Below are 21,925 nucleotides of genomic sequence, written 5' to 3' on the forward strand. Positions count from 1 at the left end.
CCCGCTCTGCGATCTCATTCACACCACAAACATTTGATAGGCCGTCAAAATAATATTTTCAGTCCTAAATCTCCCCCTTAGAGCTTTAAAAAAAGACTTCCTGATGACGGACGGCGGTTGTTGTCTGCTTCTCTGTAATAAAATCTGTCCAGAGAGACTCCTCTCGGGTCTGCTGGTTTCGTTCCAAGCACTTCTTGAACTGTCCTACTGACTCACTGAAGACCAACCAAGCCAAAAATACTCGGCCGTCCTATCTGAGGTCCCGCTGTCCCCGGGTTCACCTCAGAGTGCTTCCCGGTGGAGAGCGAAGACGTCTTGTTTGGCCTTTCAGAACACTTTAAATAATCTCTCCAACTCCTCACCACAAGGTTTATGCTTTCTGAAATGTGTGCAGAGCTCTGCGGCGTTGCTCAGATTGTCTCAGATAAGAGTTTTTTTTACAAATGTAGACGGTAGAGAAACACGCTTGTTTTGAAATGATCACATTAAGTCATCAAAGTTCAGATCAGTTCAGAAAGGCCGTTGAAGTTGAACACGTTTCTAATCAATCCAGAAACCACATCTTCCGTTCAGTTCAATCACTTTATTTGTTCAGTGTATGCAGAAACACCAGCATTCAAGAGACGTTTACACCACTTAGTGCGCACGTGGTTTGAACACTCATGTTGAAGGACTCATCAGTAGATGCATGTTTACACACACACTCTGTTTACAGCGGTGTGTTTGCGTCCTCTCTGAAGGGCCGAGGTGGCGAAGTGGGCCGATGAGGCCGAACAGCGCAGAGTAAACAGGAGTCGACCGCCCCCCCGGCGCTGGAGCGCCTCCAGCCCAACATGCGTGCGCGCCATGTGTGTTTTGAAACGGGTGACACATGGCTCGCTTGCTGACGCTAAAAATACCCCTCAGGAATGTTCTGGACGCGGCGCTGCTGGCCAAGGGCCTGACACACACACGCACGCACGCACGCACACACACACACACGCACACACACTCGTAAAGTGCAGATGGAGAGCAGACCGGCGAGCTGCACACATGCGCCGCACGCTCGCGTCCGACTGTGCGAGGACGGGCAGGAGGTCGCCACGGAGCGGGATGAAGTCATTCTCATATTTGTGGGAGGAGGACGGCGGCCCTGCGGTCCTGCGGCCCTGTTTTGATCTGCAGTTATACGATTAAACCTGAACTGAATTACTTGCAAAACCTTTGCAGCGTTTAGTGATTTCGGTCCACGTAGCTCAGTTAATTTAAACTGTGTCTGAATTCCAGGAACTCTGAAAATCCTCCTCCTCTCAATGAAAACCATGTTTGGTCTGGTTTTAAGCAGTGTTTTCAATTTTAACTTGAATAACCATCACTGTCTTAATCATCTGAAAGTGTTTGATTAGTCTGAAGTGGTTGAATCATCTGTTCTTTTGGCTAACAGTCACTGCTTAGAATAACTCCCTCGCAGTAGAAACATTTTAAAGTGGAAATGATGCAATTTTTTAATGCATTTTCAGTGACTCTTGAAACGTAGCAGAAGTTTTGCGTTTTTACTTAAAAAATTTTATCATTTAAAAGGGGTGGGTATACTTATAAGTAAGGAATAATAACTTAACAATTTGTCACTGTCAGTTCCGTTAGCTTTTGCTATATAGGAACACATGTGGAGCTGCTGGCCGTTAGCTTTAGCACAGCAGAGGTTAGCTCTCCTGGTTCAGAGCTGCTGCTGTCTGCAGCTGTGTATTTTATCTCGGCCCTTCTGAGACTTCTCCTCATTGTTTTTTTTTCTGCCTTACTGCTGAGTTAAATCACAGGGTTCGTGTAGTTAGAAACACCGGGCTGATTAACTTAAACGGACCAAAATAACTGTAATTTAACTTTAAACGGTCTTAGTCTCAGCTGAACTTCCTGCTGGAAATGGCCACAGAGTGTCGACAGCTCAGCTGGTGTGTCGCTGCAGGGCCACCGTCATGCACCTCTCCTACCTCGGTAACTTTACACATCATGACTATAATCAAGTACATATTTTCTGTCATTTATTCACCAAAATCTGAAAAAAAGAATCTCAAGTATTTAATTACACAAATCTCTGCAGTGAAGATTTTAAAAGACTTATTTCTGCTAACACTCCGACTTTCATGTCATAACCTCATGTTGTTAGAAAAAGTTTTTTCTTTATTAAATACGTCACATAACAGGAACTTTAAAGAACCAAACTTCTGCCATGTTTCATGGTGCTTTCATGAAGCGGAGGTGGGAAAGTTGCCGTTTCCTGTTTGAAAACATGACAAACTGGGAACGTCCCGCCTGCGAGAGTGGGAGTTTTCATGAAGGATATGATGAACTGGGAACGTGGGAGTTTTCACTCAACACTTTTGCAGTTTTGGTGGAAGTTCAAAAAATGCAACGTATCAATTATATTTTCATCTTTTTAACAGACTTTGTAATATAAAGATTTTTAGGAACGGTTGTAACTTTCGATGCATGTTGTCAGCAGTAAAACAGCCGTACAGAAAATGTGCATAGATGTAGAGTGAAAGTGAAATAGTTTCATCCTCCTCTCATCAGATGTCTGTAGTGATGCAGTTATTTGCCTCCCAGTAAACTGATTAATTGGACCGTCCCTACTGGTAACTCCCATTTCCCAGCTGTGTGAACTCAACAATCACTGATCTGGTTTCAAATGGAGTTATTTCCATCCGGTGAACCTTCCTCCACTTCAGTTATAAATGTGGTTTGAACCTGGCTTTTGAACAGGAGCCGTCCACATTCGACTTCAGTAGCAGAGACGACTCCACAAACGAGCGTTTTGTTTTGAAAAACCCATTTCCAGCCAGTGGCGGTGGAGCTGGCTCTGTGAGCGAGCGCCAGTGTCTGATCCGAGCAGACTGCCGCTGATTTAACGGCGCACAGACAGTGGAACGCTCTCATAGCAGAGGTGATATTGATGTGTCTGTTTGTGTTTTTGTCCGCGCCCCCCCCCTCCAGTGGCTGGATTACCGTGAATGAAATCTGTCTGCCGCCGTGACTCAAAGCCTCGGCGCAGCGTCGAGGCTTAATGGTGAAACAATGAGCGATAAATCACGGCGGAGGAGCAGCGGCCGTGTCAGCCAGTAGATTACCTCTCTCTGCTGCAAAGTTCAAGGAGCAAAATGGAAAAATGAGTGTTTACACGTCGGGCGATGCTGTTGGTGAAAGGCACTGGTGGCTCACGCCTCCCCCGTTTGCTTCTCTTTTCCAGGAATGACGATACCGGAGGAAGACACGGAGGCGGGTCAGACCGGGAAGTACTGTCTAGTGGCCATCGGGAGACTGCAGGTGTGTGTGGCGTTCACTCCTTCAGAGTGTGTGAATTACCTGGAGTCGGCGTGAAGCTCGCGGCAGCTGCACTGCATGTGTAGTGGAGGATTTGTCACGCTGTTCGCATCAGCTCAAGTTTTAGGTGTTTTCTGTCAAACGAAGAGTCTTTGTTCTCACTCCAGAGGCTGCACTTATCTGCTGGGAAATACAGGGGTTTTTTTTCTCTATCTCTTATATTCTCTATATTGTGGCTCAATGTGCTTCAACGAAGCTGAACGTCCTGCAATTCAGCCGTAGCGCGAAGGGTCAGAACTTTTATGGAAATGTCTCAAAACAGGTAGTCAGCAGCTCCAAGTCTAATTTATCAAAACGCTCTTCCTGAAGTGATCACAGACGTGTTATACTGCTGATGGTGTCACTTCCTCCAGCAGATAGTCCCCAAAATCCAGAGTTTATGCATTTGTATATTTGTGTCATCTTGTGTGAATCTACAGATTTGTACATGAATAACAAGGTTTTCTGTTTGTTGGGTGTTTGCCTCCACCTCAGTCGGCTTTCTCTCCAAAAGTGGATTTTTCTCTTCTTGCTGGAGGGTTCTGTTTGCCCTCAGCCTCGACTGACAGGCTCATTCTCACAGGCTTTCTGGTCTTCTCGGCTGTAATGCCCTCATATCTCTCCCTGAGACAGTCGTCGTGCTCAACGACTTCAAACACAACATTTCAACACCCACTCTGACAAATCTGAGGGTTTTGAGTCTATACAAATCTCTGCAACAACCGGCTGAGAGGCGGAGGCGAAAACACAGACATACACCAGACTTTTATCAGTGCAGACACACAAACTTACCGCATGAGTGCTTCAGGGCCGCGGATCACATAGGAATGAACTCCTAATATGTCATTATCACTGATTTTTACAGCAGAGCTGCAGAGTAGCCGTACATGATCTCCTGTGTCTTGCTGCACGGCCGTGATTTCAGTCACGCTGCTAAAAAGAGTAGAAATAAGAATCAGCTGCATTAATTTATTTAATTTGTGCCAAAGACAAAATCTAACATTTACGTGGAAAGCTGATAGAGGACATTTTTGAATATTAAACATGCTCTTTCTGTCTTTAAACCGTCTTTCACATCTTTCGTACTCCTGCTTTTGCATTTGTTGACATGTTCAAACTTTAGTCAGTTGATGTGTTTTTCTTTGGAAGCTTTGATCTTTTGTTTCTGGCAACTGACTGTTGGGTTTCCATCAAGGAAATTAATTAAATAGGGACTAATGTTCATTCACTGAATTAATAACCGTGACAAATTTCTTTGGCTGTTTGGATATTTTTTTGTGGAAACTGCCAAAAGAGTAGCGGATTATATGATTTGGCATCATTAATTAGACATCAGTGAGTTGTTTCTGGTGTGTGTGTGTGTGTGTGAGTTGGCAGCGAGCCGCGGCCGACGGTCCAAACAGAGCGAGCGGCTTTCAGACGGAGGTCGCTGCTGACGGCGGCGTCAGACACAAACAGTGACAGAGCCGGACGTGTGCTTCCCTCCCCTCAGGTGACCAGCTCCCCGGTCTCCATGGACATGAACGGCCTGTCGGTCCCCACAGAGTTCCTGTCTCGTCACAACTCGGACGGGGTCATCACCTTCGTCGACCCGCGCTGCATCAACGTCATCGGTTACCAGCCTCAGGTATCCTCGCCTGTGATATCAGCTTTCCTCGGAATACTGTGTATTTTTGATACGATGCCTTTAGATCCACTCCTCCTAATTCGGCGCTGTGCCCTCCTGCAGGACCTGCTGGGGAAAGACATCCTGGAGTTCTGCCATCCTGAGGACCAGAGCCACCTGAGAGAAAGTTTCCAGCAGGTACGACTGAATGTAGACGCCACTGTGATCGTTTCCGTCCCCAGAACACTGTGTGCGCAAACAAATAAAGCACCAGACAGAGAATTGTTTGCTTTTTGTTGTCGTCTGGAAAAATGTGGACGTTTGAGTGAAAGTGTGCGAGCGGGAGCCGCTGATTAAGACGTGATTTTCCCACCACAGCATCGTTGTTCCGCTTCGGCAGAGGAAACTGTGGAGAGCAGACTAATGTTCCTCTCAGCTGAGGCCAAATGTTCAGCGCGACAGTTAAACTTCACCGTCAGAGACGTGAACACAGACACATATTTGGAAATGGAGATCATGTCCTGCAGGGTGGCCGCAAACCACGTCCACACAGGGATTCCACAGCGGCGACGCAGCCGCCTCAGAGCCACTGTTTTAGGCAGTTGACACCACACACACACACACACACACACACACACACACACACACACACACACACACACACACACACACACACACACACACACACACACACACACACACACACAATCAAAGTGCCTGGCTTTAAGAGCCACAACAGAGACCCCGCAGAGCTGAGACCTCCCAATCAGTCGGTTCACCCAGTCAGACGAGCAGCACGCCACCTCCTCTGTGCCTCTGTTGGCGCCGCCGCGTGACGTGACACCATTCCGTCTCCGACGCGGCAGTAAAGGCTCAACAACCAAGTGACGAAGTGTGAAGCAAGCAGGAGTTCAGAGGGGATTAAAAAGAACAGAATATCTGTCGTCCGCACACACCTCCAGCCGCTGTCGCTCTGAAAGAGCACCTGAGGTACGGAGTGCTGACAGCCGTCCTGCAGCTCATGATGGAGCTGTGTGGGAGCGCACGGAGCTTCAGTGCTCGCTCTGTTTGGATCTGCTGATTGCTCCCAGTTCTCCCGCTGGAAGGAGGCGGCCCGCTTCTGTCTCCTGACGGCTGGAAGTTGTTGGTCTCACACCCGGGGAGGAGGCGCCTGCAGGAGTCCAGAGCCTCACGCGGACGCTGGTTTGGCCGCCCGCCTCCAGATAATGGCCACCTGCTCACGGCGGGAGCGTCCCCTGGCCGCCGGGGAAACGAGCCCCGCTGCTCTGCAGTAATGCTTGGGGGATGCTGTGAGGAGCGAGGCGGAGGGTTCAGGGCGTTGACTCGGCCTCTAATCCAATTGAACATCTGTGAGATGTGTTGGAAAAACAACACAGGTGGAGGCTTCGCCTCGGAGTTTCCAGCTCAGAGCTTCATGTCTCGGTGTCACAGGTGGGTTTTTGCAGAACAGTGGGTTCACGTGACGTTGGCGGGTTTGGTCTGGAGGTGAAGTTACTGATCTCTGAAAGGTCTCAAGCATTTGAAGACGGTCTAAGACGCTGAATAAAAGATGGCCGACTGACACACATTCATGCATGTTCTCTCTTCACGCCTTTATATTCAGCGCATGTCGAGATGGCAATCAGTAACCAACCGTGAAAAACGCGGCGGGGTCAACACATCGGCACGGCCGTCTGTGAGGACTGTAAATAAGCCACCGCTGAAGGGCTCCGTCCACCATGAGGACAGGCTGATGGATGGCTTTACATCAGCCTCCTCTGGTCAGGCGCGGCACATTTCTTTCTAAGCAGCCATCCGTGCACGGCGCCTCGGTGCGCCAGTCGCCCTCCTTCTGGACGCCCCGGGCCTTGATCTCTCACACCACAGTCTCCCTCCCTTGGCTGGATGGCATCGCCGGCTGGGTGCAGAGCTTTTGTCTGTATTCAGCCGTGAGGCGCCAGCAGATGCAGGACTGTAGAGAAGAAATGACCTCCGACTGGAGACGTGTGTGTCGGTAACAAGTGATGAACGTGATCAGAAACATCACATCAGCAGGTTCGAACCAGGAGCCTTCTGGCTGTGCGGTCAGTACTAACCACGCTGTACTCCACCGGCCCAGGGTGGAATTTAATCATTTGAAAGCAAACGATGATTCTTAATCTGGAATCGAGCCGAAGCCGAAGAGAGAAAAAAATGCAGAGAGCGTGCCTGAAGGGGATCATTAAAGTGGAGCCTGTGTCAGTTCCAGCAGGTTGAAGGTAAATTTCTTCTACAGCTGGAATGTTTTTCTGCTCTGCTCACTGCACAAACCTCTGGCTTCCATCCAGCTACCGCACACACACACACATTAGCCTCCGTACACGCTCCATCAGTGTCTTTCCTCCTCGGGCGCTGCCCTCCAGCAGCGGCGTGTCTCTCAGCAGACGTGCTCGCTGCATCGGGCTGCTCTTCGGTCCGGGTTCAGCGACTTCAGTCCGTCTGCCGGTATTTGAGCGTCCTCCATCAGCGACACACCGCAGCTCGGTGCAAATGTGGGTCACGGTTGATGTTTTTCCGTGTGGCGGTCACGACTCCAGTGATGGAGGCATTTGTCCTCCGTGCCTGATCAATTTCACTCATTGAAGTGTGTTTTCAGATGGGCGTGAGGACGATCCACATCTTTCATCCGGTGTCCTCATTCCTAACTTCGGAGCGCTGCTCGCCAAAGATTCATGATTAAGATTTATGATTACTATTAAACTTTCTCCCGAAGCTCGCAGTCCCTCCAGGATTTTTTTGCAAAGTTTCCTGCGATAACTGCAGTCATTAAACTTTCATTTCACAATCTTTTTTTGTCAAATATTATAACAGAAAATATGAGAGAGAAATAAATCGCTTTTTATTTTAAACGGCTGACTCCTGAGCGTGATCCATGTAATCACTTGCTAGGATCAAAATTGTGCTTTATGTCTGATTTTTTGTGGCTGCACTGATATGTTTTAGGAAACCAGAGATCAGAGACAGATTCGGCCGCCTTTCTTAGACAATTTCCAAGGCTTGGATATAAAACCCTCCTGGTGTTGTTTTTTTAGATTTCCTCTGAATAACTAGAAAAAGAACTGAGACTCCAGACTGGAGTAAACCAGGTGTTGAAGAGCGTAGGACTCACTTATTTCTCAGAGTAAATAATGGCCTCTTCAAATGAGAGTCAAGTGGAACGGTGAAAGGAGGGTTCACGCTTTCTTCTGCCATTTAACGTCTTCCTTTTGTCTCCCAGCTGATGTACAAATTCCATTGTCACACTTACTTGTCTTTCCGCCCCATTAATCGGCTTAATTGTTTAATTTCACATCGTCTCCTGAGAAATGGTCAGTTTGAAGTCTTTATGAGTAACTACTTGTGTTTTGCTGCTCAATTTAACAGTTCTGACCCGTATGAGTCGTCTCCGTTGGAATCCCTCAGAGACAGAGGCTTCTCGTGCTGTGAAGGATTTTTTCCAGTGAAAATCTTCCTCAGTGATTAGCCGAAGTGGTTGAAATGGGCAGCTGCAGAAATGTGGCTTTGACTTGATTCCTCTGGTCCTATCTGGTCTTTTAAGGAAACATTTCCTTTTTGTCGTAGGCGTGAGGAAGATCAGATCCGTCGGGGGTTCTCATGCTGTCAAGTGAATGTTTTGAGGATGAAGAACTCTTTAAGAATTGCCACCAGCCCCGTGAACCTCGCCCCTCTCTGTGACCTTCGTGAAATATTTTTCTATAATTTTTCTCTTAATATTAATAGAAATTAATAAGGAAAGGATAGATGGACAGATGGACGGAGCAATGGGTGAATGATGGATGGATTGCTGGGAGATCGATAGAAGACAGAGGCATTGGTGAATGGATGGGTGAGCAGGCAGACAGCTGGTTGGATGGATGGATGGATGGAGGGTTGGAGGGATGAAGTGAGTGGTTCCAGAGATAAACAGATGGTTAAATTATGGACAGATAGATGGACAGATAGCAGACGGATAGACTGATTGATGGACGGCTGGAAGAGCAGATGGATGAATGGCTGGTTGGATCAATGGATGATAGGGGTGGGACGAGACACAAATTCCACGAGACGAGATGTCTCACAAGATTGAGTCCACGAGATCGAGACGAGACGAGATTTTAATGTTTACCTGATCAGCGATATCCCCATTCAAACCGCAGCGCACAGACGACGCCATGGCTGCATTTGCACTTCATGCCACTAGGTGTGCTGTTTGCATGTTCAACCTTATTTTACACAGACGCCACAGAAGAAGAAAGGCGCTGCTGGCTCTCTCTGCATGTTGTTAGAAAGACGTGGTAATATGTTCAATGATGCGATGCATCGTTTTTTCAATAAAAGAGAAGAACTGAACGATCGTTTCCACTCATGTTTATTTACGTCGTAGCAATTAAACTGTATCACAAGTAGTTTGTGTACTCAAAAGACCAAGATTCTTTGCGGATAGAACATGGCAGAACCGTATTTCATGTCCCTTTTGACCAGGTTTTTTAATATGAATATGAGCATATTCAGGTTTTTGCACGTGTTTATATGACTGTGTGCCATGTAATGTATTCCTTCAATATTCCAGTTAAAGCTGCTGTAGGCAGGATTTTGCTAGTCAATGCTAATTTTTCTGTGTTTTCTTTGGATTAAATATTAGAGTATCCATTGATAATCCTTTAGGAGTGTAGTATAATTGCACTACCGCCAGGGCGCAGCGTTTCCATCTGTCTCTGTTCTGAGCTGAAAAGGAATCTCCACAGCTCCAGGTATCTTTGACCAATCAGAAGAGCCCCTGAGGCTCTAACCGTGATTGGTCGAGGGGCGTTCGTCGCACGCTCTTGTGGGAGGGGCTTAACTTGCGTAAGTTCGTGATGTCAGAGAAAACAGGACAGGAATGGCTGTGCTGGGTTTCAAATCGCCATCTTAGATGGTTCAAATCGCCATCTTGCTTAGGTAACCCTAAGCAAGATGGCGGAGATGCCGAATCCTGCCTACAGCGCCTTTAAGAAAGGGTTATTGCCTGCATGTAAATGTACTCAATATCGTTCAACACATGGACGAGAAATCTCGTGGCATTTCGATCTCGCGAGATCTCGTGACACGAGATCCCGTCCCATCCCTAATGGATGAGTATTAAAGGGGCTGTATCATGCAAAATTCACTTTTTGTATGTTTTAACCTTGTTATATAGTTATGTACTCACCAAAAACACCCCCAAAGCGTTTTTTTTTTCCTTCGTGCCTGTGTGATTGAGCTTTCCTCGTGTTTGTGCTGCTCAGAGAGGCAGCCCCTCCCGCACCCGTGAAAACTCTGTTTCCCACGTTCACGTCACACGGAGAAGATGGCTCCCCTGAGCCCCCCTCCCGCAGGCCCTCGGCAATCAGCATTGCTGCTTTTTGTAACTCCGATTATGGAAATAAACTTTAACCATCGTCTGAAAGCAACAGTCGAGCAAGACTCTGAAGGGTCTGCGCTTGGTGAGTTTCTAACAGGAAAAGACGTTTTCGCGTGTCTTTGTGTGCAGAGAAGCTAGAGCTAAAGAGCTAAAACTAGCCAGCGTATTTGTTTTGAAGCGCTGATTGATTGAAGTTCGCTGTCAGTCAAAGTCCACAGGGGGAGAGGCGGGATTTTCAGTGAAACAGAGCGTTTTCTCTTCCGGGTTTCAGAATTAGCCCCAGAAAACCTTTTATTTCACACAAAATGACTTTTCCTTTGCGCCAAAAATAAACTATTACCATGTTAATGCCATTTCTAGGGTTTGGACGAGCTAAAAAAGCATGATACAGCCCCTTTGAACAAATCCATGACTTGATGGATTTATTAAAGGATGAACAGTAGACAGATCGAATGTGGGATTGGGTCAATATTTGATTGCTCGGGTATCGGTCAATCCATCCCAGCATATCTCTGATCTTTTTTCCATCGGCTGCTCCACTGAGCTTCATTTGTGGCCTTCTGGAAACAGAGGAGAACAGATACTGGGACATCCCAGCACTGACTGGTGGACAGAGGTGTCAAGAAAGCTCTTCGAGAACTGACTGGGTACATGGAAAACATGGCATGGGAAAGTACTTTCTTGACACCTCTGCTGGCGGAGTAACGTCAGTCAGTGCCTCTTACTGATGTACAGCCATTTTACAGATGTCTTACTTTTTGCCTATTGTTGACTTTATCCTGAAGTCCTGCTTTGGATTTCATGACGTTGTTTTCTGATGCTTTCTGCACCGCTCCAGCTCTGATTGGTGGATTCTTCCTCAGGTTTCGTGTCGATTCCTGTTTCATTTTGTTTTGTCATTATGTGCACAAACAGATGTTGTGGTCTCACTGTGAAACAAATCTACCTGTGGGTGTAGATAAAGTAGCCGAAGCCTAAACCCGAGCATGTGGAAGAAATTCTGTGATGGAAACCATTTATTCACTTCCTCCTGTGCGTGGCAAACGATGGAGGAGGAGGAGGGAGCAGAGCAGATGGAAGGAAAGGTGCCTCGCTGAGCGATACGGCGTCACTTTGAAGTGAATTACCGCACAATGCATCATTCATACGATCACGCCTCTCAACATCATTCAGCTTATTTATCGGCGCGCTACAAGAAATACAACCGGCAGCAAGTGTGTCTCCGAACGCAGAACATGGATTTGTCTTTGTCGAAGTTAGACAAACAATTGGGAGTAGCAGATTGTGTTTGTGGGTTTGCTTGAATCATAAATGATGATCAGTGTGAATTGGATTAATCAAAATGTGGCTGGTGCGTCCGATTTAATGATTAATAATAGTATTCTGTCTCTCTCAGTGTAGTTTATTTGTAGACGTCGTTCAGGTGGTGAAGTTTTGATAGAATTACATCTTTACAGTGATTATGTTTAGCTTTATTTTATACAAACTGCCTGTTTCATCAAAAAAAATATCAATTCATCTTAGTTGTTGGATGTTTTCAGACACTTTTTCATTAATTTTAATTTGTAAATTGCTACAATCTCAACAAAAGTCCATTTTAATGAAACTGTCTTGTGCAAATTACACTGAAAACACTAAACACTCCTCCTATAGCTGTTGCATTATGGGTGTTTTTACAAACTCAATCTGGTAGCATGGCCTTCAGGCGAGTTTGATATCGGTGATCTCAGGGTGTCAGTGTCATGTTAGGTCAAAGTTTAGGACGAAATCCGTCTTTTCCTTGAATCGTTTACAATTTGCTCTCTAGTTTGGCCAGATTGGAGTCTGCAGACCTTATGTTTAACACCCCTGGATGAGATCAACTTCACACATGTAAAATAAAAATAAATCTATGGACGGATACCTGCTCTGCCACCTAGTGGTTAAAGGGAGGACTCGTGTTTCCTTCAGCTGCTTTCCTTCATACGAGTCAATCACGATATTCTGCTGTTGTTGTTACACGTTTGAGATTCTGATCAGTCTCACTGTTGTGATTGCAAAAAAGTTGAGATTAATTTATTTAATAGCAAAATATCTCCATTGTTGTATGTTCCTTCATGTAATTGATGAAATCGGGCCTCGTGCTCTCAGACTCCTGCTGTGACTTCGGCTCGGTGTTTGGCAGCAGAACCGTCTGTTATTTGTCTGCCTCGTTCCCGGCTTTGTTTCATTTCCTGCCGTGTCGCCCGCTCTGTGATCTCTGCAGTGCGAGTGAAGTGAGAACCTCTCCGTCAGCCGCCGCGCTCCTCGCCAGCACTTTATTTCAAAGTCATTTAAGATCCCTTCCAACTCAGGATGAAGTGCAGCGCCTCGGCTCCTTGGGCCGACGCTCGGCAGAGGAGGATTGTTTGAACCGCCGGGATATTACAGGCTGTGTGATACAGTGAGGACCACCACTGTGCGGCCGCCGCCACACGCCGCCGGATGACAACGCCTCCTCCATTTTCATCTGGTGTGTGAAGATGATTTAGTATCGTTCACATCAGATCAATCCGACCCGTGTAAAGCACGTCTCAGACAAGTTGGCTCGAAGTGCTTCACAGAAAACGACACAGAACGAGCAGAAACGGTGAAGACGAGACGAGAAAAGAGGGAAATCAAGAAGAATTCAAACATTGTTTCTTGATAAAATTGCAATGAGGTTTTAAAAAAAAACCAAACACTCTGTCGTCCTGCCGTCCTCCTAATGCCAGCTCTTCCTCCTCTGCAGGTGGTGAAGTTGAAGGGTCAGGTCCTGTCGGTGATGTACCGCTTCCGCATGAAGAACAGGGAGTGGATGCTGATCCGAACCAGCAGCTTCACCTTCCAGAACCCGTACTCCGACGAGATCGAGTACATCATCTGCACCAACACCAACGTCAAGTACGTCACGTTCTGCTCTCCTCCTGGGCCAACCATCTGCATGCTGATTTCATTTTGTTTGTTTACAAAATGCAAAGATTCTTTCCTTGGTAAATCATATTTTTTCATGTTATTTAGTATTTTTTATATCATAGAATGGGAGAATAATGAAAAAAATACAAAGTTTTGAGGGGTTTTTCTATTTTTTAAATGTTTAAACTCATTTAAATATCTAATAATGTCTCAACTCAGTCACATTTGATGATTATGAGAAACTGTAATTATTCTAATGAATTGTGAGACTTGCAGTTCATTATTGATTCCTATGAAGTTAGAATGATTCTTGTTAATCCAGAAATATTAGATATTAAATTTGAATTAGATCTTCTCTCATTTTAAACGAGACTTATCTCAGAAAAGTTTGGACAAAGCATAGATGGCTGAAACAGTAAGTCGAGTTCACGATGTCGTGATAATTCACTGGAATTGATTTTTTTTTCTTTTCTTTTAGATGTTGTTTTCTTGGCTTTTTCCAAATTAGAGTTTCTATTATTTTTTTACTTATAGATTTTCCTCTCTACCGGCGCTTGTGATAGATGTGTTTAAATTGAAGGGAAAATGGTGATAAGTGAGCCATTCATACTCGCAGATACTATAACATTTAAAGATAAATGGGAAAAAACTTCAGCCAGACACATCAAAAGTTCTATATTTTTTCATGATTTTTTTAGTAAATGCTGAGAAATTTTACTTTAATCAACTCATATGTTTCTTATTTTATAATTAAAATACAATATTGATTTATTCAACTGGAAAATGTGTGGAAACACAATCCGAGGAAAAGCAAACCTTCTTGAGTTACAGTATTTAAAAGGGTGTGTGTTCTCAGAAGGAGTCGGCAGCAGCATGCACATGCACGAGTGTGTTACAGTCGACGACAGCCGGACCAATGTACTCATCAGGTCCTAGGAAAGTGTGTGCATTGCACGAACAGGCCCGACTCTTCATCTAAACACACACACACTTGCATACAGTCCTCTTGATAAGCGCTGCCATAAGTTCAGCCAATTAGCTCTTTGCCCCTGCAGCTGCAGTGGTGTGTGTGCTGGTGTGTGTTGGTGTGTGTTGGTGTGTGTTGGCTCCCCCAGGCAGACGAGCCAGGCTACATATTAACGGTACACTTTAAGATTTATGAGCTCGCTGGAGAAAAAAATGGATCTCATTTATCAGGAGCTGAAAAGCAGAGCGCGTTCTCCGGCTGCACAAAGCATGATGAATCACGGCGATGCTGGCAGTTCACATGCTTATAGAGACGCACCGAGCGGCACGTTCGAGTGGAAACGCGGCGGAGGACGGACGCCGGATGGAGGAGAAACTGTTCCTACAGAAAGTTAAACTGAAAACAAAACACATGTGGGTGACTTTACAACATTTGCGCTCACTCCTTTCAGCTCAGTCACTTCGTAAAAGTCGGTTCTTCTGGGTTCCTGTGAAGCCGATCTCCGTGACACACACTCCGAGGACTGTTTGACTTGTTCAGTGCAGCAGAAACAGGCTGCACTGTGGAGACGCGGGTCGAGACGGGAGCTGCCGAGTCTTATTTTAATCAAAGCTGTCCGGATGAGTAATGATGTGGAGCCGAGCGGCGCTGAGGCCGGAACCCGCTTCACGAGGAAGAGGAGCTCCGATTCGTTCAGAAACGCTCTCTCTCATGCAGATGATGGCCGATGATGACGGTTGGGCAGTTCAGTGTTTTTTGGGAGAACTGAACCAGCATCAGTGTGTTGAATGTGACTTTTAACATAAACATCTGTGTCCCGACTGGAACCAAAACTCTCCTCGCTATCTGCAGTGTCGAAATAGAAAAATAAAGATCCCATAACAAAATAAATAGTTCTTAGTTTGGATTGAGCTGCTAATACAAACTTGGCCGTCCAGCCTTCACGTCGTCCCGGAGCTGCTATCAGCGGTGTGTGAGCACGAAAACAAACACGCCTTTAGAGAAACAAGCGGCGTCTGTTTGAAGTCACACTCGCTGAACTCTGCCGCTCACGTCTTCGGATGAAGATGAGTCCTTCCTGTTTTGGTTCCTGACATCTCTCCTGTAACCCAAGTGTCTCTAAATAACACACATCTTGTTTTTTTGTAACCACGAGTGTTTCTTCACATACATTTTCCTTGTTCGTCTCCTCGATCGCACGCCGAGTTCTGAAGTTCTGCTTCAGTGAACACTGAGTTCAGTGGCTAATGAGAAGCGCAGGTCTTAAGTAGCTTCACTCCTGATTTCAGTGAGTTTGGGTTCAGACCTCAGTAGAAACGTCTCTCAGCAATAACTGTTCATTCAGAGACTCTCCTCTCTGCAGGAGTTGGACAGGAGGGCTTTTTAATGAATAAACTGGCACATTTCATCCTGTTTGCTCGCACTTCCTGTCGTTGCTTTCCCTGAATGGCCCAGACCTTCCATCTGCTCTTCTGGTATTTTGGCATAATCGCACATTGCCTGATTGTTAAATGGGTTTGCGATGGAAATGAGTGGCGTGCGGAGCACCGGCCGAGCTTCCTGCGCGTCCCACCTGCTCTCCGCTTGTGTTTGGCTGCTGCCTCTTCATTTGAATTGTCACTTTAAATAGCTTTTCCTTTGTCATGCCTTGAAAAGACCCGAGCATGCCGAGCTCCGTCTGATCGGCTTGATTGCGAGCTTGGAACGGGGAGGTAAACGGCGCCGCCGATGGCTCCGTCGCCGCCCCGGTTGGCGGGCCGCGCGGTGTCGGCTCTGGCCGTAATGAAAGCCATTTTCCAGCTGATTTTGCTCTGGTGGATGTGAGGAGGGAAACGGCTTGATGGGCCTTTAATGCCCCGGCCCTGGCCGCCTGCTCCCCCGCATCTCATCTACATCTGCGTGAGAGCACACACTCCAACACTCCAACACACACACACACACACACAGCGATGCTGCTGCAGCCATCAGCTGTAACGGAGGAGGAAGGGAGGGTAGAAGAGACCCGACACATTTCTAAATACTGTTTCCTCCAGCATCATCTTGAGTTTACCCAGCGGTGGATCTTGATTCGATCATTTAGCTTTCTAAGTGGAGCATCTTAGTGATGGGAAACTTTACACTGTGGCGGAGAACTCGTCAACATGGTAGCTCGTTGAAGTTGTGGTTGTTAAATCCTTGCGCGCACCCGGCTGCTGTCACTGTCCGTATGTCAGCCTTGTGAAATGATCCAGTTTTCTGCGTGATTTGGTCCAGAAATCATGATCGGATCAGTTTTTAAGGGAGAGTCTGTTTAACCTAATAACCCAGAGATATTCTGATATTTACTGGCTCTCTGAGCTCGCTCCAAAGCATCTGTCTCTCATTCAGGTCTGCACTCGGACCGGGTCACGCTGAAAAAGGGGATTTTCTTCCTTTTGAAGCCGCTCCGTATTTGAGTTACCTTCAGGTTTAACCTCATGGAGCCGGTTCGCCGCTACTCTGACACTGTGATATAAAGACGCACTGATGTCCTTTTATTGTGGCAACTGCTCCTGAACTTGAGGCAGTGAAGCAGCACCATGTCATGATGCTGCCTCCACCGTGCTTCACCATAAGGAAGGTGCAGAGCTCTGTGTGTCTCCCCAACTGCTCACCCTCTGTTTCCGTCCTGTATGAAGGGAGTAAACTGACAAAGATGTGTTTTTTTGTGAGCCTAGGTACACATCAGCACTTCTGTCCTGTGAATGACAAACCCCAAAGATTTGAGATTACATTATTGGTCTTGTGTTTGGTTTCTGGAATGTTTGTTGACTCCTGACTCAGCCTGCTGTCGTTAGCCTGAAGGCTCGTGACTGGTTCCCAGCAGCGCTGCGAATGGTTTGTTGTCTGCACTCGATAAGGTCATCAAATAGTTATCAGGTTAAACACGTCGGGTTTGTCCGTCGTGTCTTTTGATGCAGATCTGATCTCATTTTATGACCAATCCAAACAAAGCAAAAAGAAATTGGGACATCTCACCGGGTTCGCTCGTGTTTTGTTGCCTTTGGAATTTTCCGGTGTGTGTGTTAACACACTCTTTCCTCATTATTGTCCCTCTGCAGGTTGAACTCAGTCACTGCTCTGTTGTAAAGACGTCTAAAATGACCTTTCATGTCCCATGAAGCTCATTTCCTGCTGCTTCTCCTTGTTGATTCGCCTGCTACGCTTTGTGTAACGTCTTCGGCTGAAAATGACAGAAACTGCTCTGTAAACCACCTGCACTGCAGTGCATTGTGGGATATGTCACATGCAGCTGGATGTTTATAACAAGTCAGCAGCAATGACGCAGCTACGGCTAAACCAAGGTTGTTGTTCTTGTTTGAGTAGATGAGAGCATCTGAGTCAGTTCTGAAATGATGCAGGTTAAAAATAGTATAATGTTGGTAATAAATCAGATTCTTCATCTGTGCACTAAACCTCGTCCCCTTTTCACTCAGCGGGTTTTATTATTACGTCGAACACTTCGTCTCTAATGGACTGTAATGAAAAGTTAATCATTCTTTGTTCGAGTGGAGCCGAGTCGCCGGCGTTACAGTAGTCGTGTTTTCTCCTGCTTCCAGGCAGTTACAGCAGCAGCAGGCGGAGCTGGAGGTTCACCAGAGAGATGGACTGACGGCCTACGACCTCTCGCAGGTAACAGTCCGCGCCTCACACACCTCCGCCCCGTTCACACCACGCCGCCTCCAGTGAAAACACATCGTTTCTGCTAATACGGACTGGGAGTCACGGCGCTCTGGAGGGAACTGTAGTTTTCGTGCAGAGGAACTATTTATATGTTGCTCATGAGCGGAATTGAACCTCCTCCTCCTCCTGCTCAGGTCCCCGTGGCCAGCGTCAGCAGCGGCGTCCACGAGGCCGGCAAGAGCATCGACAAGACGGAGGCGCTCTTCACCCAGGAGAGGGACCCGCGCTTCGCCGAGATGTACACCGGCATCTCCGGCTGTACGACACACACACACACACACACACACACACACACACACACACAGAGACGCTGCACCGTTTCTGTTTCTATCATCTCCTGTCTCTGTTTGCTTTGTGTAATTCCCTCCCTGATGTGTGTGTGTGTGTGTGTGTGTGTGTGTGTGTGTGTGTGTGTGTGTGTGTGTGTAGCGGGAGATAAGAAGATGATGGTTCCGTCCTCCACAGCTGGAGGACAGCAGCTGTACTCTCAGAGCTCTCCCTTCCAGCAGGGTCACTCAGGAAAGAGCTTCAGGTGCGTCTCCCCGACGCCGGCGTGTGTGACCGTCCCAGCTGGAGCCTCATCTTGAACTGTGTGTGTGTGTGTGTGTGTGTGTGTGTGTGTGTGTGTGTGTGTGTGTGTGTGTGTGTGTGCGCAGTTCCTCTGTGATCCACGTCCCCGGTGTGAACGACATCCAGCCGTCGGGCTCGTCCAATCAGAACCTGGCTCAGATCTCCAGACAGCTCAACCCGGGCCAGGTGGCGTGGTCCGGAAACCGCCCGCCGTTCTCTGGACAGGTAACGGCGGCGGCCATCACACACGGAAGTGTCCGGATTGATGTATTCTGTCAGGGAAGCGTGTCCAGCATGTGTCTCTAAACGGTCCCATCTGTCCTCCACACACACACACACACACACACACACACACACACACACACACACACACACACACACACACACACACACACACACACACACTGCGCCCAGCTCTGTTGTTCGGTGACCTCTGACTGCGTCACACTAACTGGATCCAGATCGGGGCTGAAAATGTGTTTTCACCTCCGTAAACACAGCTGACAGGCTTCGGTGATGAACCCCGGCACTCGTGATAACGGCTCATTTTCACCGTCCCGTTGCCCAATGCTGGAAATGCTGACGTCTCTCACACACTTCTGGAAAGCGGTGACTTGTCCTGGAGGCGTTCCCGCCGTCAGGAACAATCAGGAGGTTGTTTTTCTGGAACTGTCGTGTGTGTGCTGCTCTGAGCTCAGACCAAGTGTGAAGTGTCTCAAAGTAGCAGCTAATAGTTTAATAAACATCATGATGCAATACCTGCTGATTATGGAATCAATCTTTACTCATTTAAAGGTCATAAAACCACAAATGTAATAACAAATTCGAGATGATTCCATGATGATGCGTTGCCAGTAATAACCTGGAGTAAATAAGTTATTTCATTCTTGAAATAGCATTAAAATACTTTAAATAATGTGATTTTTGCAGGTTTTTTGTAGTTTTTATCAACAGAATAAATCAGAATTCCTTGTTTATTTTATTGAAGATCATAAGTGGGCCAGACCAGTACATGATCTTTAAATCTATAAATAGCCGCAGCTCTGAATCTCAGTCTTTGCAACAAAGTATCAAGATATCGTTGAAAAGTTTACTTGTAATGACTTTACAGCACATGACAAACCTGAAATTTGAATTAAAAAGCTGCAATTTCAGCTACATTCTGCCTCAGAAACACGAAGTAATCCCGAGCGCCCCTGCTGGTCAGACAGATGTACTGCAGTTGAAGCCATAATTTGATCTTGCAGGCCGATTCGGACTCTCTGGTGGGCCGGATCTGATCCACGGGCCGCGTGTTTGGCAAACCTGATCTAACCCAAAATGATTTCAAATTTAAAAAACTCTGAGATATGATTGAAATGGATTATTTGTGTCAGTAATTTATTTCTTTTAAATCAAATTCCAGCACTAATAGTAATTTCGTTGTGGCTGATTATATCAGGCTGATGAAATCTGAGGAATCTGACTAAAGATTGTCATTTAGATTCAGAACATGTTCTCTTATTTTTGCAGCTTTCCAGATTGTTCCGCTTCTTTTGTGAGAATTTACAACTTCATGTGTTTTGGTGGATTTTTCCATGAACATCCTGTTGAAAAGCATTAAACTGACGATATAATCATTTGTCATTTCTAACAGCGGGAATGTTTTGAGACACTGAACCCGTCTCTAACTCCGCCGTGTGTTTTCCCCTCCAGTCCAGTAAAGCTCAGTCCAGCCCGTTCGGCATCGGCTCGGGTCACAGCTACCAGACCGACCCGGCGTCCTACAGCCCCCTGTCGTCTCCCGCCACCTCCTCGCCCAGCGGCAACGCCTACTCCGGCCTGACGAACCGCAGCACGGCGTTCGGTGAGAATCCCTTCATTCACTCTGCAGCTTCCTGTCCTCTCCTCTGCTTCGACTGAAACATGTCAGGCATGTTTGTTAATTCAGATCTGAAACCTTAAGCTGGTCCCTGTACGGCACTGATACTTTGTTCATAGGTTTAATATGATATGTTACTAAGTTGATGTGAGACGTTTCCTCCAGTGACGATAATTAGGGGTGGGCGGTGTAAACGGTATAAACCGTATGCGATATAAATATGGTCCACAGTAGGGATTTTGGTCATACCGCCCAACCGCGATAGCACATTACGTCCTCTAGGTGGCAGTAATGCAACTTTTTAGATGCCCTGTTCCCTGAAGAAGAAGAAGAAGTACACAACAACAGCGATGGCGGCCAGCAGTGAACAGACAGAGGAAGACCTCCTGAAAAAGATTGGTGCAACATCTAAAACAGCGACCTGTAACTGGCCGAACATTAATATCCGGCCCGCCAGATGATTTTGAAAATCTGAGGCAGCTGCTTCACGGAGGCAGTAACACCGTCCATTAACCTGTCAGCATCCAGCTCCTCCTGACCCGCCTTCTTTACCTGTGAAACACCTGAAACCCTCTGATTCAGAGAACAACCTGAACCCTGCAGCTCCTGCTGCCTTCAGGGTCACTTTGTAAAAGTAGCCTGCTGATAGACGCTGCCGGAGCCTCAGTCTGTTAGCCACCGACGAACGGGGATCAGTCAAAAAAAAACAATGGCCCGACGCCAAATCAAGTTGCCGACCCCTGATCTGTAATCTGGACATGGTTTGGATTCAAAGTAACTTGACTTATGTTATTTAATAATTTAAAAACTACTTCCTGCTTCCATACTTTCACCATGGGCTATGGTAACCGTCAAAAAACTGTTATGCTATAATTTGTATATCAAATTATACCGTGATATATACCGTCTACCGTGTAAGGTTCAAATTATACCGTGATATAAATTTTAGGCCATACTGCCCAACCCCTAATGATAAATGATGTTAGTCACCAAATAGAGACAGAATCTGAGCTCTGGTGCTAATCAGACTCATGATTGACTAAATAGCAGAATTTAGCATTTTTCTCTGCTGCTCATCCCACAAATGCGTTTATCATTAGCAGAAATAAATGAACTCAGAAGAGAACAGAACTTAAAAATGAGACCAAATAAATCATTGAAAGATCCGTACGAATGCAGATAAGTTCATTCTTGAGAGTAATTTCAGGAAAAGAGCTAATTCAAAAACGGGACTAACAGCTCAAACTGAAGTTACTAAAGTACTTCACTCCTTTTAAACATCATTACCTCTGAAACAGGATTGGTTGTGGTTTTTGGTGGGTTCGTCTCTCCTGCCGGTCGGAGCGAGTTCAGCTCTCGTCTCGTCTGTCATCTTTAAACTCGGTGTTTGTTTTTGTGGCTAATCAGGACCGCTAGCTCGCTCGCTCGTCTCACACAACAACACAGAACGTCAGCAGATCATGACTGTAGCCGCATTAGCAGCCGCAGCGTTTGGGCTAATTAAAGTTAAAGCAAACAGAGTCAGAGCCGTGTGTGTGTGTGTGTGTGTGTGTGTGTGTGTGTGTGTGTGTG

General features: G+C 46.5%; 1 protein-coding gene across 3 annotated transcripts in view; it reads left to right on the top strand.

Annotated features, from left to right (window-relative positions):
* arnt2 (aryl-hydrocarbon receptor nuclear translocator 2) overlaps positions 1-21,925 on the top strand; it is a 64,813-nt gene that overhangs the window by 38,803 nt on the left and 4,085 nt on the right. For all 3 annotated transcript variants that reach the window (XM_030088816.1, XM_030088834.1, XM_030088826.1), the window contains 9 exons: positions 3,224-3,300; positions 4,829-4,963; positions 5,066-5,140; positions 13,090-13,241; positions 17,799-17,871; positions 18,057-18,180; positions 18,352-18,454; positions 18,579-18,717; positions 20,188-20,338. In XM_030088816.1, the coding sequence (XP_029944676.1) occupies positions 3,224-3,300; positions 4,829-4,963; positions 5,066-5,140; positions 13,090-13,241; positions 17,799-17,871; positions 18,057-18,180; positions 18,352-18,454; positions 18,579-18,717; positions 20,188-20,338 (1,029 nt within the window). The remainder of the gene's footprint in view (positions 1-3,223; positions 3,301-4,828; positions 4,964-5,065; positions 5,141-13,089; positions 13,242-17,798; positions 17,872-18,056; positions 18,181-18,351; positions 18,455-18,578; positions 18,718-20,187; positions 20,339-21,925) is intronic.

The sequence above is a fragment of the Salarias fasciatus genome, chromosome 1 (assembly GCF_902148845.1).
Source record: "Salarias fasciatus chromosome 1, fSalaFa1.1, whole genome shotgun sequence".
NCBI classification, from domain to species: domain Eukaryota; kingdom Metazoa; phylum Chordata; class Actinopteri; order Blenniiformes; family Blenniidae; genus Salarias; species Salarias fasciatus.